The 27,941-nt window shown below is 36.2% G+C and overlaps 2 protein-coding genes across 9 annotated transcripts in view; one reads left to right on the forward strand and one right to left on the reverse strand.

The window, feature by feature from the left end:
• The window catches only part of rock2b (rho-associated, coiled-coil containing protein kinase 2b), a 36,846-nt gene extending 16,136 nt beyond the window's left edge, over nt 1–20,710 (reverse strand). For 7 of the 8 annotated variants that reach the window (XR_014603404.1, XR_014603405.1, XR_014603406.1 and 4 more), the window contains exons 1-18: nt 20,117–20,698; nt 16,565–16,646; nt 15,758–15,858; nt 15,149–15,286; nt 14,101–14,361; nt 12,827–12,971; nt 12,589–12,727; nt 11,029–11,120; nt 9,213–9,375; nt 8,047–8,131; nt 7,619–7,707; nt 7,265–7,313; nt 7,023–7,158; nt 6,530–6,621; nt 5,502–5,748; nt 3,819–3,925; nt 3,547–3,706; nt 2,003–2,163 (exon numbers count right to left, since the gene is read on the reverse strand). Coding sequence is in view for 5 of the 8 variants with exons in the window: in XM_084091140.1 (XP_083947266.1) it covers nt 2,003–2,163; nt 3,547–3,706; nt 3,819–3,925; nt 5,502–5,748; nt 6,530–6,621; nt 7,023–7,158; nt 7,265–7,313; nt 7,619–7,707; nt 8,047–8,131; nt 9,213–9,375; nt 11,029–11,120; nt 12,589–12,727; nt 12,827–12,971; nt 14,101–14,361; nt 15,149–15,286; nt 15,758–15,858; nt 16,565–16,646; nt 20,117–20,215 (2,346 nt within the window). In the remaining 3 variants the exon portion in view is untranslated. Of the gene's footprint in view, nt 1–2,002; nt 2,164–3,546; nt 3,707–3,818; nt 3,926–5,501; nt 5,749–6,529; nt 6,622–7,022; nt 7,159–7,264; nt 7,314–7,618; nt 7,708–8,046; nt 8,132–9,212; nt 9,376–11,028; nt 11,121–12,588; nt 12,728–12,826; nt 12,972–14,100; nt 14,362–15,148; nt 15,287–15,757; nt 15,859–16,564; nt 16,647–20,116 lie in introns of all 8 variants that reach the window. The other variant, XM_084091141.1, reaches the window with a different exon arrangement.
• A 1,604-nt stretch (nt 20,711–22,314) lies between these two features.
• The window catches only part of ak9 (adenylate kinase 9), a gene marked incomplete at its 5' end in the record, with an annotated part of 70,652 nt that continues 65,025 nt past the window's right edge, over nt 22,315–27,941 (forward strand). Inside the window, 11 exons of the mRNA XM_084090716.1 lie at nt 22,315–22,434; nt 22,580–22,643; nt 22,730–22,782; nt 22,875–22,971; nt 23,074–23,186; nt 23,393–23,560; nt 24,793–24,915; nt 24,995–25,069; nt 25,423–25,524; nt 25,601–25,740; nt 25,819–26,132. Coding sequence (XP_083946842.1) covers nt 22,315–22,434; nt 22,580–22,643; nt 22,730–22,782; nt 22,875–22,971; nt 23,074–23,186; nt 23,393–23,560; nt 24,793–24,915; nt 24,995–25,069; nt 25,423–25,524; nt 25,601–25,740; nt 25,819–26,132 — 1,369 coding nt within the window. The remainder of the gene's footprint in view (nt 22,435–22,579; nt 22,644–22,729; nt 22,783–22,874; nt 22,972–23,073; nt 23,187–23,392; nt 23,561–24,792; nt 24,916–24,994; nt 25,070–25,422; nt 25,525–25,600; nt 25,741–25,818; nt 26,133–27,941) is intronic.

Below are 27,941 nucleotides of genomic sequence, written 5' to 3' on the forward strand. Positions count from 1 at the left end.
AGGTAAGGCATCGGGGTTGCGGTGCCACCGGCTTGGGCCCGTAATCGCTGCTCGCAGCTATATATATATATATATATATATATATATATTTATTCTTCTTCTTCTCCAAAGTGAATCGCTTTTTAGAGGGCCTTAACATGCTCCAAAACTCATGAAACTTTGCACACGCTTCAGAAGTGGTGAAAATTTACGTGTGATATGGTTTTCAAAATTGGGTGGGGCAAATTCGGTAAATTATTGCCCCCACATTTTGCCCCGGCTCTAGGTTTCACGTAGATATGAAATTTGGTACATACATGTAATGACCCAATACCTACAAAAAAGTCTCTTGAAGCATAGCCCTAAACACAACAGGAAGTCAGCTATTTTGAACTTCCTCCTAGATTTTGTGCATTTTTCGTAATTTCCTGATGTTGTACTTTAACGAACTCCTCCTACAGTTTTGATCTGATCCTCTTCAAATTTGGTGAGTGTAATCTTAAGGCCTTTGCGACGTTAAATTGCGAAGATCTTGAGTTTTCGTCGAAGGGTGTGCCCTCGGCGGCCTGACAAATGTTCACCCAATTTCGGCCTTTTGGTGATATATGCATGATCAGATAAGTTCAATATTAATGTTGCTTGCAGTTCCGATGTTGCTAGGCAACCACAGACAGCCTGCAGTAACTTAGGCATACAATAGGGGTTATGCGCAACAAACATCCGGGTTCTACAAAACAGATATAACTACTTCCGGTCGTCAGCTACTGAGGTAAACACAGCGTAGGAATGGCGACCTTTTATAGCCGGTGTTTACAGGAGCTACCCATTCTATCCATTTCAGATGTACATCGTATTGCCAAACGGACTTCCAGAGCCCCGAGTACTCCGTTAGATAAAGGATTTAAGTTTTTACGCCTCCTCATTTATTCATGATTATGAAGGTATGTAAGTTAGTATATGTAGCTTTTGCTAATGGCACCCGATGTAGAGTTAGCTAACTATCAGTAAGTTAGTTTAGACTTGTATGCTATCATAGTAGTTTACCTTTTATATTTGCTTGCAGACGATTAAAACAATCAAATGAAGACTGCGTTTTATTTTTTTATAAAAAAAAAAATTTCTGATACTTAAGCATTCGTGACATTTTAATTAAAACAGAAATAAGAATTGTATTCTAAAAAAAGCGCAAAATAAGTTACCTCAGAGATCACCTACCGCTGCAGATGCGTACGGTAATGCAAACCGGAAATGTTTATACCTGTTTTCCGGTTCGAACGTTGGGCGTTCCGCATAACCCCTATTTCCAATCTGCCCCAAACTTCACATGTTTTATAAGAGTCCTGTCCTGAACACATGACCATGCTCATATTTGGTTATAGCAATAGCGCCACCTGCTGGTAGCAGGAAGTGTGGCAAATACAAAACATGCTCGAAAAATCATGAAACTTTGCACACGCTTCAGAAGTGGTGAAAATTTACGTGTGATGTCGTTTTCAAAATTGGGTGGGGCAAAATGGCTTAATTATTGCCCCTACATTTTGCCCCGGCTCTACGTTTCACGTACAGGTATGAAATTTGGTACATACATGTAATGACCCAATACCTACAAAAAAGTCTCTTGGAGCACAGCCCTAAACACAACAGGAAGTCAGCTATTTTGAACTTCCTCTCAGATTTTGTGCAGTTTTTGCCATTTCCTGATGTTGTACTTTAACGAACTCCTCCTACAGTTTTGATCTGATCCTCTTCAAATTTGGTGAGTGTAATCTTAAGACCTTTACTAAAGGCGCCGGGTGGCGGCGGCAGGGGTGTGAGGGCCCTTTTCATCACTGCTTGCAGCTTTAATTTTTAATTGTGTTTTTAATACTTTTAATATTTTTTTAATTATGTAAAAGAGTGTTGAAAATATGGACAGAAGACACTACATTAACATCCCAGAGCAGTAAGTATGATATAATTAAAATCATCAGGCAGACAGACAGCTACAGCCAAGCAAGAAAAACAGACAGACAGACAGGTATACCTCCTCAGTGAGTTTTTCTTTGAGTGAGCGGAGCTCCTGAAGCTCGTGTTTGGCTTGTTTGTAATCACAGTCTAATCCTGAGTTTTCCTTCTCCAGCTGCATCAGTCTGTTTTCCAACTGTTGCTTCGCAGATCGTTCTTCCAGCAGCTTATGTTCCATAACTGTCACAAAAACACACACAACATCACCAAACTCCTTGTACTTGTACTACAGACTTCAGAAAGATTTACTCATTTAGAACAGAATGCAGAAAGGATATTTTCATTTTTATACAGAGGCAGAGATCAGAAATGCAATGTCTAGAGCAGTGTTACTCATTGCGCGGCTCGCGAGCCTCATGCGGCTCGCCAAGCTTTAATTTGTGGCTCGCATGGCGGTAAATATAATATGATAATGCAGATATAGAGATATTTCATAAAAACATTAATAACAAGTAGGGCTTTAACATAACCCGTTAAAAACTAAAAGTGTCAGCTCTATTACAAATATTTTCGATCGGATTGAAAGGGGTGGTTTATCGAGAGAACGTGAAAAAACTTGATCGATTGAAAACCGAAACTGAAAGGACGACGTATGACGCGCTGAACGAGCTGTTCTCCTGATGAATAAAGTGTCATATAAATGAGTATCCTCTCATTCTATAATTCTCCTTTCACTCAGCATCTGTGAAGTGAAGCAGGACAACGGCTCACCAGTCCTTGTTTCAGATTATCATACAGACGACTGGTTTGGGGCATTTTTACTGCGTGATAAATACAAACAGCACGGCACAACGGTTCATATGTTCATATTCCGATTTGAATCTTTTGACTTATAAACACGCACATCAACCCGATCATGTATCACATCACGATGTTTAGCGTTCATGTAAACTACAATACATTCAGATTCATCAATCGGAATGAATTCAGTCCGACTGAAACAAAAGTAGTGCATGTAAATATCCAGTCTCTGCAGAGAAGCCAGTTATATGGCGGTCTTTCCAGCTCTTAACGCTGCATGTGCTCTTGGATGGTTAGATAGGCCTACAAGATGGGCTAATGTAGAAGAAAATTTGACTTAAGGTCATTCTGGGATGAATATTTTCTGGAAATCCCCTTTTTTTTTTCATTAAAGGAAATCATCTTGTCTCAGTTACAAATTTGACTGATAAATCATAAATAATGTTTTTCTTCACCCTTTTGTATTTATTGCATTGCATATTGTAACTTTTTATACTTTGCGGTAAAATGGCTCTCCTACTGACTTTGTCCTATCAGTGCGGCTCTCATGAAAAAAATAGTGAAGACCACTGGTCTAGAGGAATCAAGTAAATCTTGACGAGAAAGTTTCTAATGTCCAAGTCAAGCCTTATTTTGTATTTTGTTGTGAGTCCAAATTATGTCTCAAATACCTTTAGGGAAGTAGTACTAAGGTAACCAGAATTTGTTTTCCATCAATCTAAACTGTGCTCCCCATAACAACATTTTTAAAATTGTAGTGAAAATCTGAACAGATATACACATTTTAAGAGTTTTAAATTAGAGGCTACTGTCTAATCTTACCTTTCAGGGTCTCAGATTTGGCCTCCTCGATGGATTGGTTGATTTTGTTGTTGTCGGCCAATCTGGCTTTAGTGGCTTTATGCTCCGCCTCCTCCTGCTCCAGACTCTGTTGAACTGCTTTGAGTTTAAAGGAGTGATCGATCTCTTGCTTATTCTTCTCCTGTGGGTGATGGGACAACATTAATGGGGTTTCACAAAAATACACATAACCACACAAACACCATGTGCTGAAATTGTAAATCTTTCAATCACTTGCTAAAACACACAAGCACCTTTTCCAAGGCAGTAAGATCCTCCTGTAACTGTCTTTTCTCTGCTTCAGCCTTTGATAGAGAACTCTTTATGTGTTTTAACTCGTCCTCCAGTCCGGAGACATGACCTGAGAATGAAAGAAAGATAGAAATGCATATAAAAAACAGAAGACCGAAGTTAAAGTCAAATGTCAGGAATTCAGGTTAACATTAATGTTAAACCTGAAACCATAAAACCATAAATGGGTGGTTTCTTCAACTATGGACACTTTTAGGCCTGAGTGTGGACCTTTAGAAAATAAAATCTCTTACAACACACTTTACACTCTGACAAGCGGAAATGATGGTGATAGGAATGATATTTTAAACATTATCAGAATAAAAATGGATAAAATGAATTAAATATTTTGACAATAATACTAAAATATTATTTTTTAAATTAATACTTTAACAAAATTACATATTGATCAGAAATGACTCACATTTCTATTTTACAGCACACATAATCCTAAACTAATTTTTGCTAAATCTTGTGGCAAAATCAAAAGACTGAGGGACAGTCAGAATTTGAGTAAAAATAAAAACAGATATGAATTATTTTCACACAATACATTTTGTGTCAAGTCAAGTCATCTTCATTTATATAGCGCTTTTAACAATGTAGATTGTTTCAAAGCAGCTTTACAGAGATAAACGTATAATTTAAGGTAACAGAGATTGTTTTGGCTTTATAGCGGTTCTTTAATAAAGTTATTTTCCAGCTAAGGTTAGTTTTGATTGATTCGCTTCCGTCGCAACGATCATTTGTTATTAAATTAGGGGCCGCTAAGACGACACCATTCTCTCTAAACATACTTCAAAGGCGAACCTGTGAGAAACGCTGATGGCGTTCACATGCGCATTAAGAATTGGTTCTATAGTTATGTGCGTTTGAATATATGTGCGCAGGTTTGTAATTCCCTACAAACCAAGCCTAAACAAAGTACTGGTCTTTCCTTATAAATTTTGATATAGAATTTTATTTTATTTTATCACTTCGGGGTAGGTACGCGAAAACGTGTGGTTCATGATTTGTTTATTTCACAATTTGTTTAGATAGATATGTGATTACAGTATATTTTTATAATGAATTTTCATATTTTAAGATTAAAGTCTTGGTCTGGGGTAAAAATCAATGAAATCTAAACGTAAAAGGCATCTGAAATGTAGCAAAAATTAATAAATGCATGGTCAAAAGTTTTAAAGTGACCTTCCTTAATTGAAATCTGTTTATTTAAACCACATAACGATCTACCGGGACATTAAAGAGTCTGCAGAAACAAATCCTTTAAATTTAATAGACAAAATTGAAAATATGACCGAAAATAAGAGATATTTCTTGTTTGCCCATTTGTCCCTGTCTAGCGACATAATATCAGCCTCTGACCTTAAAATAACGCACTACTGATGTTTACATTCGCTGTGAGCAGCTCCACCCCAACACAACAACACTGCCCAGCAGACAAGAGCCCAGTGTGTCTTTCAGCAAGAGCTGACCACTACACGCTCAAACATAAAATCAGCTTTCACTTGCTTACATAGACCGGCACACAAGTGTGATCCCTAGAATGTAACGCAATCTCCTTCTAGGAAGCTCGGTAGATGTTGATTCACAGCTACTTCTGTCTGACGAACACAAACTGGCACAGACTCACATGCACCCACCCTGTAGTTCATTGATGGTCTCTGAGCCAAGGCTTCTCTCTCGCTTCTCCTCCTGCAGTGAGGTTTGCAGACTCAGTTTCTCCTGTTCCAGACCCAGCCTGCCGCTCTCCAGCTGGGCCAGACGCTCCTGGAGCTCCCTGAGAGAGACTTCCAGTTGCTGGGACTGTCTCAACACCTCGCCCTGGGCCTTCTTCAGCCTCTCAGACTCCTCCACCTCAGCCTGAAGCTTAGCATTCACCTCCTCCAACTAAGGACATATTAATTTACTTTTTAATTTATCAGAATCCCTTTTATTCCATAATACTGAACATCTATATATCCTTAAAACAAAATATAATTTACACTACTGTTCAAAAGTTTAGGGGATTTTGAAAGAAATCTCATGCTCAACAAGGCTGAATTTATTTGATCAATTAAAAACAGTAATATTGCAAAATAATTTAAAGAGATAATTTCTATTTTTATATATTTTACAGGTAATTTATTCTGGTGATGGCAATTACTCCAGTCTTCATCGTCACATGATCCTTCAAAAATCATTATATTATGCTAATCTGGTGCTCAAAAAACAGTTCTACTTAATTTTTTTTTTTTTTACCAGGATTCTTTGAATCTAACATAGAAATCTTTTTTAACATTATAAATGTCTTTACTATCACTTTTGCTATAATATCTTACTGACCCCAAACTTTTGTTTATAAGAAGCCAAACTGATATAAGGGCTTCAGAAATGTATAAGAATATAAGCACATTTGAATATAACAGTATTTTATTGCATTAGAAATTGTCTAAGGACATCTAAGAACAAACCTCAAATATTTGTTATTTATTTATTTTACTTTTAAAAAGTTTATTTTTCAATATTTTAAAATACTTTAGCTGGGATAGGAGAAATTATTTTAACATTGGTAAATTACGTTAGTATCAAGCACAAACCTCAGTAGGTTTACTATTTTATTTTTCTTATAGCCATTTTTTGCTGTTTTCTAAATGTTTAAAAACTTTTTTAAATGTCCATGAAAACCAACCTGTCTCTCCAGGTGAATGTTCTTCTCAGCAGAGAGATGAGAGTTCTGGTTCTTCTTCTTCAGTTCGGCTAGCTGATCTCTCAGGCTGCCCACTGCAGGACAGAGAAATGCCAAATATGTTAGCATCATAACATCAGCAAAGCAGAACTAATAGTTTCTAGATGGGAGAATGTCAGAGGTTAGTACTGAGCAAATCGTGTAGAAACTTTGGACCAGTGCTTAAGTAAATCAAGAATGAGCGTCAATATTAAACATGCAAAAGCGGCTGAAGCAGCATATTCAGTAATGTTGTAGGTTAAGATGGTTAAAGATGCACCAGTTAAAAAGTATGCATGATCATGATTTTTTTGTAGATTGATCCAGTATTATTGCATCGGTGAATAGATTTTTTCCCACCCCTAGTAAATACTCAGTTTGGTCACTGTTCAAATGAATCAGCATTCATTGACAATGTTGAGGGTCAATGGGGTGTGTTTCTGTCTGTTGTTCTCACCCTCATTCTCAAGAAGACGCTTTCTGTCTGTCTCTTGGCCAGCCTTTCTTATGCTTTCAGAACGCTGGTGCTTCAGTAAAGCTTTCTCTCTCTCCAGTGCCCTCAGAGAGTCTTCTACCATTTGTCTCGCATTCACCTACAACAAGAAACAAACAGTTAGAGGAACTCGTTGCACTTTGTTTCTGAATGGTTTCGAATCAAGTGCCTTTGTTGGGTGAATGCAATTTGAAGATGTGTCTCACTTCTTCTTCAAGCTCTTTGGACAACTTCTCCAGCCGCTGATTTGCCATCCTGTTGAGATACAACATAGTTTACATCTGTTGTAAGTGTAGATAGAGAATGTTTTGATTTTTCGATATGTGACGCAAATAACAAAAATCTGGATCTCTGAGGAATTTAAACATTCATTATTCACAGAGAGAGAGAGAGAGAGAGAGAGAGAGAGAATTCAAATTCCCACTTAAATTGTTATGCTGACAATATTCTTTTTAAAAAGTTATTTTTAAAGAATTTTATTTATTTTTTACATTTAAAAATACAAAAAATATGTATTTCAACATTTTACATTTGCATATTATGTTTACGAGTATTTATACCGGCATTTATTTTCCAGTTCGTCCTTTGCTTGCATCTCATGTTTGACTTTTTCTTCCAACTTTTTCAGCCTCTTCTGCAGGTCACTGGACTAGGGACATGCAAAAAACACATTTGAAGAATCAACAAACAACTGATGAAAAGTTGTTGTTTTCAATTCTATTAAAAGCAGCACTTATCTAAAGAATGTGGAGAAACACTCCAATTATGTTGAGTAACGGCACCAAACAAAATGGTTGTGGTAAATTCTGCTGCAGAATAAGTCACATGAGCTATTTTAGCAATCTAAGTGCTAAGTTTGTGCCACACAGCTCTATCAGTAAGGCTCAAGTATCCCTTCATCGACATAAAACAAAAAGATTATAGTGGCTATCATTTAACATAAATCATTATTATTATAATATTATTTAAAAGAAAAATATATATGCACCTCTGCATGGTTTAAACCATGATCCTCAATGAGACTATTAGCACTCGAGTCCTCATCTGAACAGTTATTTCTTGGGGTTAACAACCTGAAAAAGAGAGAGAGAGAGAGAGAGAGAGAGAGAGAGAGAGAGAGAGAGAGAGAGAGAGAGAGAGAGAGAGAGAGAGAGAGAGAGAGAGAGAGAGAGAGAGAGAGAGAGAGAGAGAGAGAGAGAGAGAGAGAGATGTTATGGAAAATATTCCACTCATCACCAGCTAGCGTCGTCCTTGTTTACTCAGCAGCAACACACTTTAAGGTTTCATAAATCAATTCAAGATGAAAAAGACTAAGTCAGAAGAATAAGAAAGAGAGAGGAAATGAAAGAAAGAAAATCTTAAAGCAACTTTTCGATCTCCTCAGCTCTGACAGCGGCCCATGTGGCTTCACTCAGCCACACTGGAGAAACTGAGAGTGCCAGGGAGGAAACAGTGAAAGGATAAGGGAAAAAGGAGGGAATTGTGATGGAACAAATGCAGCACTCATTCATGGCTACCATAACCATGCAAAAATACTGTACATCCTGTCTCTATCAATCCATAACAGGAGCTTGTTTTACAGCTTTTTAGTGTTCATCTGTGAGTGAGCGAGAACAAGATACCTGTGTAAAAGTCAAACAGCGCTACAGTGTTTAAAATGTGGGATTTAATTTTTTTCAGTCACAGATTTCATTTATTTATCTCTTTTTACAGTATATGTAAAAAAAAAAAAAATCTGATTTTTTCTTTTTCGTTTTTTTTTTTTTTTCACGGTCACGGAAACTCTTTTATCAGTAAATAAAAAAATATATATCCAGGCCTGGCATAATCAGAATTTTTTATGCTGAATATATTACTTTCTAGTTATGTTCAGCTCAAAAATAATTCACAGGCTAGAAACTGTTCTTTGTAAGAGCAAATCTCTAATATCTTTATCCAGTAATCAGAAACAGCAGGAAAAGTCATGGAAATTCATTGGCCAAAAAGAGTGGGAACCCTTTTGGGACTCTTTGAATCCTTTTTCCACAAACATTAGTTATTTTACATGACTATAGTATGCAACAAACAAATTATGTAATATATATATATTTTAAGAATCCATCAGAATCCATCTAGTCACAAACAAACACAAAATGCACACATTTTCACACTTACTGGTCCTCCCTGAAATAGGTAAAGCCCACAAACGGTAGCTGATTTCCTGCAAAGGCACGGGGAGGGGGGAAGGTCTCGTTTCCTCCAGGATCATCCTTTATATCATCATCAAAGTTACTGGTGTCAATATCGCTCCTCAGCTCCGGCACCACTGGAGCCATGGCTGAGAGACAGAGAGAAACAGGAGGGGGAGGGGGGTTGGAGTGTGTGAGAGAATATTGTAAAAGATTTGAGCAAAAATAGTGTCTTCTGTTTGAGTTTGAGTATATATGTGTGTGTGTGTGAGCGAGTGAGTGAGTGAGTCTCACAGTGAAAGGCTCAGTGTGTGTAGCACACAAAGCAGACACTGTACTGAAGGGAGGAGTGGCACGTAGGATTTGCCAAGCTGGCCGGTGCTTACTCACTACCTACTGTGCATACACACACTCACGCTCACTTACACATCCAAAACACTCCCTGGTTCTGGAGCTAACACACTGAGCACGCTGAGAGAACATGTGTCAAACATCTAATGGAGATGAGGCTGAATTAATTACTGTAATTTTATTGTAGTACAGAGTAGCTCTGTATCACAATGGAAACACTCATATTTTCTCAATTTACTTTACAACCACTTTAGACAACTTATCAAAGATGTAGCAAAGAAGAAGATAAAAAAGCATATCAGAATGTGCCTTCTTTGAATGGGAAGAAAAACAGTCTTGGAGTGAAAATATAATTGTTTTCTTTCCAACAACACAATTTGTTGTATTTTATTTCGAAAAGCAAGAAAAGTAGATTCTCAGATTCCCAGAATGCTCAATGCATTAATAACAGACTACTGTGTAGGCAGAGAGTACGCTAGATAGAAAGGAAATGTGTGCATTTGGGCATCACAGGAGCAAGGGACAGAGAGAAGAGGGAAAAATAAGTTTAACTCTGTGGTTTTGAGGCTCTTCTCTCGTTAGTAACTGTGTACGGGCCACATGTTGGGTTCCACCCTTACTAAAACCAACCCAATACCTCTTTAACTCTGTCCCGAGCACCATGCCCCGCCCCACGAAAGGAGCAAAAGTTACAACATGTAATGCATTACTGAGTAATCAATTACTGTAACTGAATTAGTTTTCCTTTGAAAAAAGGATTACTCTTAATTTTTCTGTAATTTAATAACAGTTACTTCTGATGTAATTATAAATACTGTATAGACTTTAGAACAATTCTATATAAAACAATAGTGGATTTAACATAAAAATTTAACATCTAATGTTAAAATGTATGTTGTTAATGTAGCTTTCTCCCTTTAAATACTTTGGTCAGTTCAAGAATAATTAATGCAATGCAGGCTTTAGTAATTAGTAGAGTAATCTAATTACACTGTTGAAGAAGTAATTAGTAGCTAGTAATTAATTACTTTTTTTTTAAATAACTTACTCAACACTGGTATGCATGACTGAAATTACTTTCCTTTTTACCAGAAGCATAACATGAGGGTGTGAGGTGAATGTTTGCATGTGTGTGGAGAAAAAAAAAGGAGGAATTCAGGAAATTAAAAAAAAAAAAAAAATCAAATTCAAAATCACATATCTACTGTATAATTTGAACAGATACTGTATGAATGACTCAGTTCAAAACTCCTCACTCACAAATGAAATATCCAATCCAAGACTTGAGTATATTCTAGATTTCTTTGATTTTTATCAACCAGCACATGCATAATGTTATAGTAAGTAAATAATACTGACTCAGTCATAAATAGTGATTAGTTATTTTAATGAATAAATGTGACTATCAAGTTATGATCACAGATCAGCCACACTCACACTCAGAGGCTTACTGTCTCGTATGGTGTCGAAGGTCCACTGATCGTTCTTGAAGAAGGGGTGACATTTTATTTCATCCACTCCAGTCCGGCCAAGCCTCACCTCCCTGAACATATCAAAACACTGGTCAGCAAACCAAATGGATAACCACAACCACACTCACTAATCCGCTAAGTGATGTGTGTGTATGTGTGAGACTGGAACATCCAAAAGCGACTGGCTGATGGGAAATGGCAGAGCATGGATGAGATGAGGAATGAAAGCGACACAAACTGCAACATCCAAAAATAAGGAACAGTCATTCCCCTCCCTTTCCTTGCATCTGGATTCAAAGGGGTGCAGCAGTTTGGACTGCCACATGTGGGACATTCCTGCAGCCCAGAATGCAAAGGGAGGGGTGTGTGTTATGCTTTACATGAACACAAGGAGAAGAAATCATAAAGCCCCTCTCTCTGGATATTTGATCAGGAATGCTCGTATGTGTGCGCATGTGAGAGGGAGGAGAAAGAGAGAGGAAAAATGGAGTTATAGGAAAACAGTTTGAAGTTGTCAGGCTGAAAGAGTGACCAGGTATAAAGATGAAGACATGAAGTTGATGTTTTACCAGTGACTGGCTCTTAAATGCACAAAATGAAAAGGTAGACCGTTACATCATCTTTAAAAAAGTCAAGACTTGAGTTTATTTTATTTTATATATACTATATACCATTTTTATTTTATATATACTATATACCACATACTATTTATACTCTACCATTCAAAAGTTTGGTGTTTGTATGATTCTTTTTATATATATATATATATATATATATATATATATATATATATATATTATGTTCTTCAAGGCTGCATTTATTTGATCAAAAATACAGTACAAATGTTAATAATATTGTGAAATATTATTACAGTATAAATTAACTGTGCTCTATTTTTGTTAATATATTTTAAAATGTAATTTATTCCTGTGATGGCAGAGCTGAGTTCTCAGCACCTTTACTCTAGACTTCAGTGTCACATGATCCTTCAGAAATCATTCTAATCTGCTGATTTGCTGCTCAAGAAACATTTCTTATTATTATCAATGTTGAAAACAGTTATGCTGCTTAATATTTTTGTGGAAACTGTGATACATTTATTCCCTCAGGATTCTTTGATGAATAAAAAGTTCAAAAGAACATCATTTATTTGAAATAAAAATCTTTAGCAACATTATAAATGTCTTTGTTGTCACTTTTAAGGTGTCCTTGCTGAGTATTAATTTCTTCAACAACAAAAAAGATGTACCCCACGGTAAGATTTCATATGACAATACAAATTGTAAAAATTAATTACAAAACATCATGGTTAAGTCATTATTTTCTATTTTGCGATAAAGTTCAGCCCTATTTTAAATTGAATATAAAGTTTTTATTCATTACTGATGTTCACAATGTATTTATCATTATCAAAATCCACTATCAGCCAAGCTCTAGAAATGAATTAATATTTTTCCATGTTTATTTTGACATTACAGCTGAGGATAATAAGGGACTAATGTTTAATAAAGATAACTCCATCCAAACCTTATCTCTCACCTGTCAGTCAGAAAGGCACAGATGAGGTTCTTGGCTTCCTTTGACAATTCCATATCATCTGGGAAAGTTAAGCGGTTTTTATGATCCATGATCTTTCCATAGGTTCCCACTAGGGACTCAGCATAAAATGGTGTGTCACCTGCCCAAGTCAACAGAAGAATGAATATGTAGGATGGTAAGAATAGTAAGATGAGATTACAGGAGACAGGAAGATACAGATGAAGTTGGTGCTACTCACCCACTAGCAGCTCATAAATGAAAACGCCAACAGACCACCAGTCACACTCGCGGCCATAGTAACCCGTCCCTCCTTGTGACATCAAAACCTCTGGTGAAATGTAATCAGGAGTCCCGACAGCAGTGTCACAGCGGACCATACCAGTCTAAACACACATACAGATACATATATAATAATTACATTATATAGATTGGTTAAGATAAAGTTTCTGTGTTGTCTGTGCATATTAAGCTGAAATATAGTAAGTATTTTAACATTTAAAAAAATATAAATTTCTGCTTTAAAACCACCTTATAAACAGTGCTGGGAAGACTGCTTACAAATTGTATTCTGTTACTAAATACAAATTAAAGGAAATCGATTACATTACACCTTTTAGGTAATATAATCTACTTTTGGATTACTTTTGACCAAAGCTGTTTTTCACATCGATTTGAATATGATATCTTGTATCATATTAATATAAAGATACAGAAAGAAAGAAAATATATAGAAGATTGTAATCAACAACGAGTGCATTAAATATTACACCAGAGATTCCTAAACTATTGCTTTTATAATTCAAACAATAATTAAAATGCGTTTGTCGGAAGTTGATAATTATGCAGTGTTGCAAAGTTGAGAAAACGCGCCATAGAAGTGAATATGATCTGAAAATCCAGTAGTCAAATGCTGTGGCCTCTCAAATTACCATGTAATTATAGCCACGCAACTAGTGACTGGTATGTGTGTGCAATTCCCTAAAAGTGGAAACTTCCCAAACATATATATGCAATAGGCTTTTTAGATTGATGAAAAAGAAAAATGAAGGAGAATCAATAAATTAGAAAAAGGTTTCGCTATGCTACAATTTTGAGATTCATGAATCACATGATCAATAAAAAGTAACTGTAGTCTGATTATTAGTATTTTAAAATGTAATATAATCTAATTACAAGCATTTCATTTTTGGAATCTGATTACAAAATCCAGATAAATAGTTACTACCCAGCACTGCTAATCTACTGACAATGTTATCATAATTCAGGCTGCACTATATGATCTCTCCACAAGATGGCAGCACTGACATAACTCTAACAGCATGGGGGATTTCTGCAGAGCAAATCCAAGATCGTTTTAAACAGGTTTCCTGAACAGCTTTGTCTTAAAATTGTCAATGCACACTACAATCCTGCATACTACACGATTTGAAACGTAGACCCTCTCTTTCTCTCTCCTGCACACTCAATTACATAAACACACATCAGATACACTTATCACAAGCCAGGACACACCGAGTCCATCTTCATGCATGTTCCAAAGTCAGCGAGTTTAAGGTGTCCGTTACGGTCCAGGAGCATGTTGTCTGGTTTAATGTCTCTGTGGATAAAGCCCAGAGAATGAATAGCGTCTAGTGCCAGCACCACTTCTGCTGTGTAGAACCGAGCCCACTCCTCTGGGATGTCATAGTTACTGGTCAGAGTCACCAGGTCTCCACCGGGCATGAACTCCATCACCAAATAGAGGTACTTCTCATCTTGGAACGCACAGCACAGCTATGTGGACAGAAAGAGTGAGGTGAACAGAGGTGTCATAATACCAACATTTCAAAAGTTGGTACCAATTGTGAAATATATAGCCTACGACAGCGATATTAATTAGCAACTAATAAGCTACTGAACACAGTCCTTTATTTAATAATAATTTTATAATAATATAAGAATAAGTAATCACAATTGGGAATAATATATTTTAATATTAATATTAACTACATTTAAGTAAATATTTAAATGTATACATGATAAAATAAATATTATAAATATAAAATTAAATAAAAAGAGGGACATGTAGTCTTCAAGTATCAATTCTTGAAAAACAATCCATAATAAAGAACACATTTTGTTTATTAATATTACCAGCATATCAACATAACAGCAGCTATTCTATAAGGCTTCAAGGTCTAATGAACAGATCTTACATTTATCTTTCTTTGTTTCTTACGTTCTTACGTTTCTCTTGCTTATTTATATTAGGACATAACTGACCGTCTTTATAGGACTACAACATACACAGGTGCATCCTGTGAGGGGCAAGCATTCAAAAACAGCCACCTGTCAGTCAGATAGCACTTGCTTTGCATTTTTGCAGTTTATTATGAACTTAGTTTTGAAGTGATGGTAATTTTGACATCCCTAGAGGTGATTATTTACTTTCATAGTTTAGTGTTCTTATATGCTCATGGTATGCACTATCGTTTTTCAGTTTGTTGAGTTTTCAGATAAAGATATTAAACAACCTAACTAACCATCCTGAATTACACAATACAAAAAATGTGAATCCCACCTGAACTATCCAAGGACTCTTGGAGAATGCCATGATGTCACGCTCCTCCCAGAAGAAGGCGGAGTCAGAGCGCTTGACCATCTCAAACTTGCTGAGCTGCTTCATGGCATACACTTCTTGAGAAGCCTTGTGTCGTACCTATAGGCACATATGTTCATTATCAACATAAACATTTATATAAACCCTTGAAGCAATGTGCATTCTGCAATATGCTGTTTAACACATTTAAAAAGTTTTTTATTTATCTCACTGTGATGTGTAACTGAACACTTAATTTTTTTAATGCATGCATAAGCAACACATAATGCTCTATCATTGATAAATATTTAAAAAGACTGACTCTGACACTCTTTTCACTGACAAGTGTGAAACTATATGCTTCCTAAAATAATAAAATATGTTGTGCCTATGTCAAGGACACAAAAGCATGTATGCTCTGTGTTGTTGTAGGTAAGTAGGATCAGGCAGAACATGTACGCACAAGCCTCACAGGCATTACCATACACACACACAGACAAAAGGCTATGCCTGAAAACAAACAGCAGATAACAGGGGCAGACTCTCACATAAACACACACCCACACAACTTTCTGAAACACACTCACTAACCAGCTGCACTGCGCCAAACGCTCCACGACCAATCAGTTTGACTCTTTCGAAATCATCCAGCTTCACCTGTAGTTCCCTAATGCAGCACACAGCCTTTTCATCTAGAGATATTAGACAACACATATTATATGAATGATGTTTATCATTTAATTATAAAAAACATTATACCAGGGTAAAAAAAAAAAAAATCCCCCAATTATTTAATTAAATGTTTTAATTTATCAATTAAATTTAAAAAAAATATTTGATTAAAATAATTATTTCCAAACATTCCTGATAGTTTAATCATATCATAATATAATTTTATAATACACTTTTAGGCATTAAGAAAACAATTTCTCTCAAACTAATTTCCAGGGGTCAAATGATGCCCCTTGATAAAATTATAGTGTCTGATTCTGCTTGACTAGTGAATTTAATAGATTGTTTTTTAATGGTAGAAAGCACAGTGGCCGAAGGCTGATAAAAGTTGATATATTATTTTACTTGTAATATAATATATATACTATACATACTAATATATGCTATTTTATATTTACTGATATATATATATATTACTAATTTTATACAATATTTACTCTAAATAACTAAATGCAAATGAAAGGCATCTATTGCATGTTGACAAGACTGTCAGTAGCGTTTGGATATGTATTGACATTTCCATGTATTGCTATACATATAGATACACAGGCTGATCTATAAAAATAATATGCCAGAAAAATATTAAGTAATAAGTTATTTTAATTTTTTTTATGTAAAAATAAAGTAATAATTAAAGAGACTTGCATTTGTTCTAAAGAGACTTACATCTGTTTAAGAAGGCATCTATGTTTTTGTTCTTTCTCAGTGCGGGATGGTTCAGATCAAGGGCCAGGGCAGTTACTGAATCCTGCAGAAGAGAAGACAAAAAAACACACTTAAGATATATAGTTCTTATTTAACTCATATACACACCAATTTCTGTTGCTACTATGGGCTTTCCTCTTTATTCACAGAGCTAAAAATACACTCTTTGAGGGAGTTCATAACTAATCCCTAAACTAAGCTCACTCTGACAGACAGTACTGTTGTGTCATTTATCTTTGGATCGAAATCCAAAAATGTTAGGCCTGTATAGCCACCTTTACAGTTAGAATTAAGTAACTATATTCTTATAAATTACTTTAGGAAATGAATGATGTGAATGATATACTGAATGATCCTGGAAATGACCTTACATATCCCTCCAAACACACAAAATGACACTGCAGAGCTAAAAATACAAAGACACACACAAACCATCCCCCAAACATTCCCCACCCAAACACTTCCATTTGCTCGAGCCAACATCATAAACAAGTTGGCCCAACATAAAAGGTTAATAAGGGTGTATTGCTGCAGCTGGAAAAAGAAAAACAGCTAATCCAGGGCTCAACAAAAAGAACAGTTCAATCGCACAGGGCTAATGTGAGAGAGTTTCAGGCCAGTCGATGGAACTGCGTTATATCACTGCATCTTACATTCGTTCACCATGTACATACACAAGCTTTCAAAGTCTGGGGTCAGTAAGACTTTACTTTTTGAAAGAAATGAATGCTTTTATTTAGCTAGGATACATTAAATTGATCAAAAGTGAGAGTAAAGACATTTATTATTTCATTTCGTATATTAAATATTTATATTAATTATATATTAATCATTCATTAATTATTACTGCTGCCTCGGTAAGCGCAAGAGGCTTTTTCCAAAAACATTAACAAATCTTACCGACCCCAAACCTTTGAACGGTAGTGTACGTTATATACCTTGAAAACATTATTTTATTAATTATGTATTACATGAATTCTGCTTCCATAACAAAAATCAGCACACTCACATACAAACCAAAAACACATACATGCACAATTAACAATGACAGAATCCTGTTTTCCCTGTACCACGAGTCAGTCCACAATAGTGTTCAAAAGTGCAAACACACACTCAAAGGAAGCTGGAGCCAGCTATCTCTCTCCTCAATTGAAGGATGTGACCTCAGCTTCCTGTATGACATTTCCCCTGGTAGCAACACAGCAGGACAATGAGTCTTTATCCAATTTAGATCATTAGTCATTATAAAAAAAATTGCTCATAGTTCAGTTGCATCACAAATATATTACAATGAAACTAGAACACATAGTGTTAAATGACTTCAGCGTCAGAATGAGTTAGTGATATTGACAATGACATCACAAAACTAAAATGGAGCTGCTTTGTCTGACAACCATGACTTGGAAGGGCATGGGATGGAAGACAGGATATAACAAGCAGATGAGGTGGTGAGTGGATGTATTTAAGTAAACGTGCTGTAGAACGAACCATCTGGGATTTAGTTAGGTCTTTCCCTGGGCCTCCCATAGCCAGAGAATGATGCACACACACACACACACACACACACACACACTCACACACCAAAAATACACTCAATCACCTCCAGTGCTTGTTCAATCATTTTCCATTAATGAAACAGTTAAGCATAGAACACTACCTAACCAGAGATTTATAAGGATTTGTGTGTGTTTAAATATGTATGCATGAATATGTAAGCGCAGAGTTTATTTTAATTAATCATTTTAATTAGTTTGCACCAGGCACACTGGCTGATACAGTAAGATGTCTTGAACTCATACTGACACCTAGTGGTGTGGATGCAGCATTAGTCAATAAAAGGTTTTAGGTACTGATGGCATTGAACAAATGTGCTTCAGTGAGATGAAGTGTCCAATAACAGGGGGCTTATTAAGACAGCTTCCTTGTAATAAATGCACTGTAAGATTTTAATAGTGCTGCACTGTAAAGAATCATCCAGTGAAAGCAGGGTGCGCCAACTTTCAGTCTTGCTCAAAAATGCAGTGCTTGTCTGGAATGAGGGTTTTCTTCTGCAGAGGAGAATGCTGGGTAATAAGGTGAGAGAATTCACTCTTTGATGGAAATTGACAATAGGAGCACACATTCTAGTCATTCTCACCCTGTAAAGCTTGCTCGACAAGTCCTCACATTTCACCCTAACCCAGTCATTGATTACACATGCATGGTGTCTTCACACTTCGTAAAGTTTCTTCCTGCTGTCTAATGATATGTGTGTATAATTGAAAACAAGTGAAGCCTGATACTTTAGCTGCTGTATTTGGAGAAAATATTATTGTCAAAAGACAGCAACATTACTGTGGTCGTGTTGATAACATACTGATCAGAGTCAGAGATAAGACACAGGAACATTACCACAATCCTCTGGGACAAACATCCACTTATTTGTTTACACCCTCAACATGTAGTGCACTTTTGTTAGTGTTGTACAACCTATATGTGTATGAAGAGCTTTCCGGTCTCTTCAATATCTTGCTGGGTGGTATATTATAGAGTATGTAATATTAACATTGTTTTGTAATATTTTGTAATAATGAACAAAATACAAGTAAACTTTTATAAACATTATTTGCAATAGCCAATGTGGCCCATATACGTCATTTAAATACCAAAAATGTCATATTAAAATTCAGCTTGATATTCTGGTAAAGTCTTTATTCTAAAATTAAGATTCTGCTCCACAGCTCTTTTAAAAATTCATGTACACATGTAATCATCATATTCTGAACAAACATGCAATTGCATTCTAGAAATACTGGAGATACCAGCTCTTGCTATTACTGTACATTTTAGTCATTTTGGATTGAATTGAATCAACTCATTATTATTGACAAAAATGTCATGAGAAAAATGTAGGCCAAGATGTTTATAATGTTTGTAAAATTCTAATAAAAAAACTAAAATAAAATAAAAACTTTCCTTCTCACTGCAAAAGTGTTTTTCTTAAAAAGCTTGACTTTTTTTTTTTACCAAATATTATCCAGAATTACTTTTGTTTTGGGCGGATATTATACTCAGTCAGGGCTGTATGGAGAAAGGTGGTGACGATTCCCTGCTTTCCCGGGGGGCCCACGACTTCAGCCGAGGGGGGGACCCGGGACGTGATTTCGACAACCTGCGCTGGGGCTTGGATACACTACGGCCTATGAATAATTATTCTAAATAAGGTGTTTACATGATCCAAATGTCAGCAGCAGTCTCGTTTGTTCTTTTTTTGTTTGTTTGTTTGTTTTTTTGTTTTTTGTTTTTGATAAACAACAGTAGGCTATATGTTATGGCAATCAAAATGTGTTTGTAGAATCAGAATATGACCAAATTAATAAGATATCACAGTTTGTAAACGCAATGTCATGACACTTCCACAGAACAGCAAAAGCTCACATGCCCTATGTAGATAGGCTATGTCAGTTACAATGTGTACAAAAAAAAACTTTTGCTTTTGTATAACGTTAGCATCCCATTATTCTATAACCTTACCAGCAAACTCTCCAAATTCAACGCTGATCGTTGGTCCTTGATGATTGACTCCAGTTTTCTCACCCGAGTTTCTAGTCTCTTTCCTGCTCCGGTCGACATTGCGGCAGTTCGGTGTAATGAAGGTCCAGGTAGACATCAGATTGCGGACTTCAAACGTCCGAATCAAACTTGTCAGTACCTGCCGTACCTCAACGCGACGCTTTATGAAAGCTCACCGGTTCTGGATGAATGAGTTATTTAGCCAACGACTTCATACATTGCATAAATATACTGAAAACAGTTGTCGTGTGTCCTTTCCTAGGATCCTAAATGACAGTGGCGTTCCGCGTGCTACTGCCAGCATATGAAATCAAAGGTTACCAAGCGTTCAGGAAGCAAAGTGTTTCTCCCGCTCCGGTTCAGGGGGAAAACCCTTCCGTCTACGGTCCGTGTTTTTTGCAGTATATGGTTTAAAATCACACACTTGATATTCCTGACTCTATTATTATTAGTAGTAGTAGATTAAGCAGAGGGGAGTAATGAGAACATGTAGCCTATGTAAATCTGAATGGCGTTTTTCTTTGTCGCAGCGCGTGTCCCTCCCCTGCGGTCACTGGAATTCTTTGGATCTTATCTCAGCCATCGCATTTACCAGCCAAACGTCACTCTCTAAATACGACCCGATATACTACACTAGATATATTTAGACGGTTACGTGTATTTTTGACGCCATGCGTAAAACTGAATGTACTGTGGTGTAATTCAGCACAGAAATTATGTGTAGCGGTAGCCTACTTATGTCAAAACAGCAGTGACCCATCATGGGCTATTTAAATCTTTTTCTTTAATGTAAAACAATTTTTAAGTCATCCTCTTCGTTAACTATTATATTAAAGGAAACTATTTACCCTATCTAATTCGTTTTTAGAGGCATTGTTTTAACCATATAAAATGTCATCCACTGCTGTCAAATAGCCTTAAACTGAATCCATTCTCAATCATTTCTCACTCATGACTGTTAAAACCATGAGTGAAAGTAGCTATATAGAGGCCGCCCTAAATAAAATCTGTGTATGACACATATTAAAACCCATGCGGGCCCCTATTGACATGTTTGCTAATATTTTATTAACTTGTTACTCTCTGTATTAGCCTTAATGCTATGGCTACGAGGACTGGACACATTCAATTGTCGTGTTGTGTCAATGGAAAACAGCTGACACGGACTGACACAGCAGAAGATCATAGACACATGATGTCTTATATCAGCCAACAGCCGTTGATTATTCTGATAAAGAAAAAAATACTCAGATTCAAAATCAGTCTGAGACTGAAGGGTAATTTTGTCATGCATGTAACTATCTAGGTCTATAGTAAGTAACCAACCTACATATATGTGGTAAAATGTATCTGGTTTTGTTCATGTAAATAATTAATTATGACTGAATTTGATAGGTAGATGATATTCTTCTGGGAACACCCACCTCTGGCACAGAGTCTGTGAGAGGATGGAATGAGGAAGTAGTTTGTTGTAGCCTGTCTCAGAAAAAGTGTCCCCAGGGTTTAGCTTGCTTAATTAATTTCTATGGACTAGAGAGCACTGCCATAATCAAGCATTAACTGACCTAAAGTTAGCTAAAGGAATCTTTATTTTTTACTGCTACTAAAATCTGTTTTACAATGATCTGCATTGTAGTATAGTTTTTGTAATTGGGGGGGGGGGGGGGGGATGCTCAACACTGGCATCTGGTGGTCGTATTGAATGAGTTCATATTTAAGCAAATATGAAAACGCTACTGGCAAATGTATTGTTAAAACACGTATCATATAATTTCTGGAGAAATTGTACAGTTCTTGGTAAGCCCACGTCCACTTAAATAAAAAGCTCGTCAAATCTCGTTTCTCTGTTTTGTTTTGGGCTGGTTGTCATGACACCGTTCAACACATGAAGTGCGGGCAGGAAAGGAGCTACAGTCACTATTATAATAAAGTGAGTAAAATCATTGAACAAATAGAATATGATGATTATTTAACGTATCGAAGCATATAGGATTACAGAAGCACGAATGTTTATTGAAATTTTTAATTGATGCTCAAAACATAAAATCTAAATGTCGGATGATAACTAGCAGCTAACGATGATTTGATACTGAAGTTGATAGTTTGACAAAACTGAAACAAAATTATAGTTCTGTATTTCTGCTTTACAGTAACATACCATGTCATCCACTGTCTCAAATGCGTCTAACTACCCGTTAGTGGATAAACTCATCGAGGATGAAGCAGAGAGAGAGATTCTACTCTCTAAGCCAACATGTTTTATCATAATTGGAAAACCAGTAAGTTTCCAACATGCATAATTATTTCTCAATCATGAAAGTAAATATTTTATAGGTCAAAACAAATAACAGTGTTTAAACATATGATATAACAGTATTTAATTTAAATGTTTTGTGTTACATTGTGTGATTTTTTTATTTTCAGGGTGTTGGCAAATCTACTCTAGCCAGAAAATTAGCCAAGACTTGGAATTGTATCCTCGTTGATGGTAAATGATCAAGTGCCTCATTTAATGCCTTCATGCCATTACTACAAATGGACTTTCTGAATATTTGTATTTCTTCACCCTTTTAGATACAGATCTTCTCAACAGCCACATCAATAATGAGACTGAACAAGGTATACAGGTGTGTATCACTATTGTTTATTTATTTATTTGATCATACTAGAAATAATTGAGTCCCTGCAAACAATTCTAGCAAAAAACAATGTGTTTCAGCTCTTTAAGATTCTGGCTGAAGGGAAAGCTGTTCCAGAAGAGATGATGGTCCAGGTAATTGTTGACCGGCTAAAGTCACCTGATGTAGAACACTACGGTAAGGATATGAATCAACTAAAATAACATAATTTAATAAAGAATTGTTTTAAAATCTGTTAATATATATTTGTAATGACTTGTTTGAATGATGGTTGAGCAGGTTATGTCCTGGCCTGTTTGCCATCAATTTCAGAGGATTACCTAAAGATACAGGAGCAAATAGACCTGATTAAAAGCCTCGGAATGCCACCAGACTTCATCATCAACATCAAGGTTTTTCATAATCTTAATACTATCTATACTACTCTGAATTTTAAGATAAACACTATATTTCATACATTAGCAGCCATACAATTTAATTATATTGTTTTTGTTGTGCTGTTTTGCCATGTTTTTGCAATGCTGACATTGTGCGGTTATATTCACTTCTGTATAAACACATAAATGTGAAGTGATTGACATTGAATGTATGTGTGCAGTGTGCAGACAGAGACCTGATCCACAGGCTATCAGGTGAGCGTCAACATCCGGAGACAGGCCGTGTGGTCCAGAAGGAGAAGTGGGACCCTGTGAAGAAAGAGTCAGTCATAAAAAGCAGCAGTATAGAAGATGAGGAAGAGGAAGAAACAGACGATCTGGAGGAAGAAGTAATACTTAAAGGGATAGTTCGCCTAAAAATGAAAATTCTGTCATCATTTACTCACCCTCAAGTTGTTTCAAACCTGTATGAATTTCTTTTTTCTGCTGAACACAAAAGAAGATATTTTGAAAAATGTCGGTAACCAGACAGTTGATGGACCCCATTGACTTCCATAGTATTTTTTTTTCCTACTATGGAAGTCAATGGGGTCCATCAACTGTTTGGTTACCGACATTTTTCAAAATATCTTCTTTTGTGTTCAGCAGAAAAAAGAAATTCATACAGGTTTGAAACAACTTGAGGGTGAGTAAATGATGACAGAATTTTCATTTTTGGGCGAACTATCCCTTTAAGCTGTGTCCTAAATGACGTACTGTACACTATGCACTTACCATAGTGTATGGATTTTATATGGTTATTTTGTCATTCAACTACGTAGTCTGATGGAGGCTGCATAAGGAAAGATGTGACAGTTGTGGATGAAGTGCATGAAGTCATGCACAGCAGTGCTTGAAGTGTCCAACATTCCATGTTTTTTTTCTTTCTTTTCTTTTTTTTTGGTTAATTAGGTGCTTCCAAGTATTTTAAATGCACTTTTTCTTTTTGGAATTTTCAGGGTGAGCATGTAAACTGGGATGCACGTTTAGAGCAGCGGTTCTCAACCTGTTTAACTCGAAGACCCCTCATATAGGCTAAAATATTTCTTCTAGTATTTCAGATTGTTTATTAACAAAAACTGGTATATTCATTAAAATAACCAACCACAATTAATGTTGTGATTCCAGAAGTTTCAAGAACTCTATGTTCTGCAATAAAAACAACAGGACATAAAGGAAATAAAAAAATAAATATCATTGCAGTTTTTTAATACATTTACAAAAATTTAGCATTTATGAAGTTAGATTATTTTATTATATAATCATAAATCATTAAATAGATTTAAATATTATTTTATTTATAATTTTAAGTTATCGGGCGGCCCTATTTGTTTTTGTAAATTTGCTACGGCCCCCTGATTGAGAACCACTGCCAAAAGTGACAGGAATAACAAAAGTGGAAATTGAGTTCAGTATATTATTTCCGTTATTTATTTCCAATACACTTTACCAAAGCACTGTTTAAATTATATTTACAGTAAGTTGTTTCAAAAGTTACTACTTCATGTTTCATGGATGCATTCAGAATTGACCAGTTTTGAAAGTCAAATGGCTAAATGCAATTTAAAAAATTGTGTTTAAGATGGAAGAGTTAGAGCTACAGAAAGACATGATCACACAACTAGTAAGAGTGATCGAGAATTACCCAGAGAATGCCAAGAGCAGGATCATGCGCTATAAGGACACCATCCTCAGGCCTCTAGAGGTAATGGCACCTATTACACACACCTGAATACACACTATTATTGAAACAAAGAGCAGTTATGCTTATGCTTGATGTGTAGGATTACATGGCAGACCATAATCCCCCATATTTATTTGAGCTGGATGGAAACAAGGATCCAGAGGAGCTCTTTGAGGTGGGTGCCCTCCAACAAGCTGTTCACTGTTCACAAGCTCACACCAGGGATAACTATTATGATAATTATAAGGTTTTAATAACTACTATAATTCTATTAGAATAATGTAGTTCACACCACCACTATAAGGATAATAATACAGGGCAACAATATCGTTGGAATAATTTTTTTCCAGCTGATGAATGATAAAAACATTGACAGCCAATCAGAATTCATCCTTCTTTAAAGACCTCGAGCATCTAAAGCAACAGCTTCGAAATAATTGCTGCTTATAATAAACAGATCATTATAGTGACATGATATACCTGTATAATGTAATAATACTGAACTTTCCATTTGCCTGTGCTGCACAGTCAGTAATGTCTCGTTTGGAGTCCATGGCTGTGAGGTGTCCAGCTGTGCCTGTGCGTTTGATGCCGACAGAGGACCCAGAGCTTGCTGATCAGATGGACATGGTCAGATACTGCAAACACACACCTCTATAAAGTGACCTACATTTTACATGCCTCTTCACCATGCCTGTTTTTGTAGGAGGAGCTGTTTCGGACTCTGTCTTCCTGTAGGAATGTCGCACCAGGCTTTCATTGGCGAAGGAGTCGATGGTCCTTGAACTGCCCGGTGGCACTCAAAGAGGGCAGGATGGTCAAGGGCATACCAGAGTTCGCCGTTGGGTTAGTGAAAACGAATTTATTATACATTAAAATACTTAAATGTGAGGGGCCACATTTTCTCTCTTTTCTCCCCACCAGCTTCATGGATAAGATCTACATCCTGTCGTCTCAAAATGCTCTGCAGAAGTTCACGGCGAACCCTCGTTGCTACCTGCTGCCACCCATGCCACATTTGCCTTGCAGGGTGTCTGTGATCGGCCCACGATGCACAGGAAAGAGCACAATTTGTGCACTGCTAGCAGAGTATTGTGGGGCTGTAGTGGTAGATGTTGAGGCACTGATGGAGCGTACACAGAGTATGTTCACACAAGACATGTTGGACAAAGTGCGTCACGACGCCACCCTCGCAGGCCTGGAGAAGGTCAGAGCCAAGATGCAGCATGAGGCTACAGATGCATCAGGTTTGAAAGGTTATGAGGATGCCACCTTGGTAAACTACCAAACAATAAGCTCCATGGCATGATATAATTAACTTTTAAAGCATTCTGGGACACCTTTGAGATGTTTTTTCTCCATTTTTGTAGGTAATGTGACAACCAATGAGGGAGAGTCTGATGAAACTTACTCAGGTGAGGTCAATCCACAAACATGGACTTTAAACCCCCCTCAGTTTCACTGATAACAATGTATGTTCTGTGCTTTAACATTTTTCGTTAACTGTTATCGTTCACATCATTTTTATATACACACATGAAATAAATGAAAATGGTACAAAGTTAAATAGTAATTCAGTGGTTACAGAGAGTGTTAAAGGTATGGAGGGATATGGTGAAGGGAAAAAAAGTAGGCAAGTATAGCACATTTAATACACTATGGTAATTCAAAGTGCTTTAAACGAAAAGGAATTAAAATAATCACAAAATAAAAGCAAGGAAAATTAAAACAGTTATAAAAGGAATTAAAAGAGATATCATGAGATGGAGGAAATTTAGTTGTCAATGCTTTTGCGTTCTCTCGCAACAATTTTGCGTTCACCCGGGAAACTTTGCATTCCCTCCTAATTTTACAGTCTATGGTTCCCTCGCAAAAACTTTTGAATTTCGCAAAACGTTTTGTAAGCATTTGCAAAGTTTCTCAGAAGAATGCAAAACATTTGCAAGAGAACGCGAAAGCATTGACTTTTTATTTTTCCTCCCATCTCATATTTTTTTCCACCACCATGTCCCTTTAGGGGCTCTGTCAACAATACATTGTATGGGCAAAAATTATAGATTTTTCTTTTATGCCAAAAATCATTAGGATATTAAGTAAAGATCATGTTCCATGAAGATATTTTGTAAATTTCCTACCGTAAATATATAAAACATTTATTTTTGTGAGTGAAAAAAAGAAAGAAAAAAAAGTTGCCATTGCAACTAACAGAAATAAATTAAGTTTAAGCTGAAGTACAAATTATTCAAACGGAAATAAAAAATAAAGCTAAATAGAAATATATATTAAAAAAATAATAATAATAAAAACTAGAAAAATGCATTTCCGGGGGAACTGCAAAGTGTGCTTGCTCGGGTGCGGTTCACTAACGTTAGCAGGTAGTGGATAAGGGTGCGTTGAAGTTTGCTTGATCTGAGAATTTCAACAATAGTACTTTTTTCAAGATTGCAAAAAGGTGAAAATTCATGTGCATTAAGAGACATGTCTGCAATGTAGACTAGTGCCAATGGCATTGTTTATGTGGCTTGGTTGTTGGTTTTGAAATAATTGGTTATGAATATACAGCAGAGAGTGGGAGTGTTTTGGGTGATGAAATAGTATTGAAAAGAAGTTGACAGTCTTCATTTACTGTATCCAATAAGCCAATACAAAACTCACCCAGCTGTTCTGTGGTTGAGTGTTCCCTTTGATTAGGAACAAATTTACTATCTCAAATTAAGGTCTACCGTAATTAGCGCAATGCTTTGATTGCTGCTGTCAAGATGGTTGTCATCACCTACACAGAAACACTGATTTTTATAGCCTACCGTCAGTCCTCATATTGTAATTAAATGAAAAACGCTATCAGTTTCACTATTAGCTTATTCTAGCGATGCAATCGCAACAACATGGATAACGCTGTTTGGCCTTGCCTAACTTTATATGACATATGTGCCATATGCTAGAGTTACACATCCCGCTGCCATTTCAGGGCTTGAATTTTGGTGCGGGAATGTGGGGATTGCGCACAATTTAAACCATTCCCGCAAGGTTAGCTTTTATAGTGCGAG

Source organism: Abramis brama (assembly GCF_963993115.1).
Source record: "Abramis brama genome assembly, chromosome: 18".
Lineage (NCBI taxonomy): Eukaryota > Metazoa > Chordata > Actinopteri > Cypriniformes > Leuciscidae > Abramis > Abramis brama.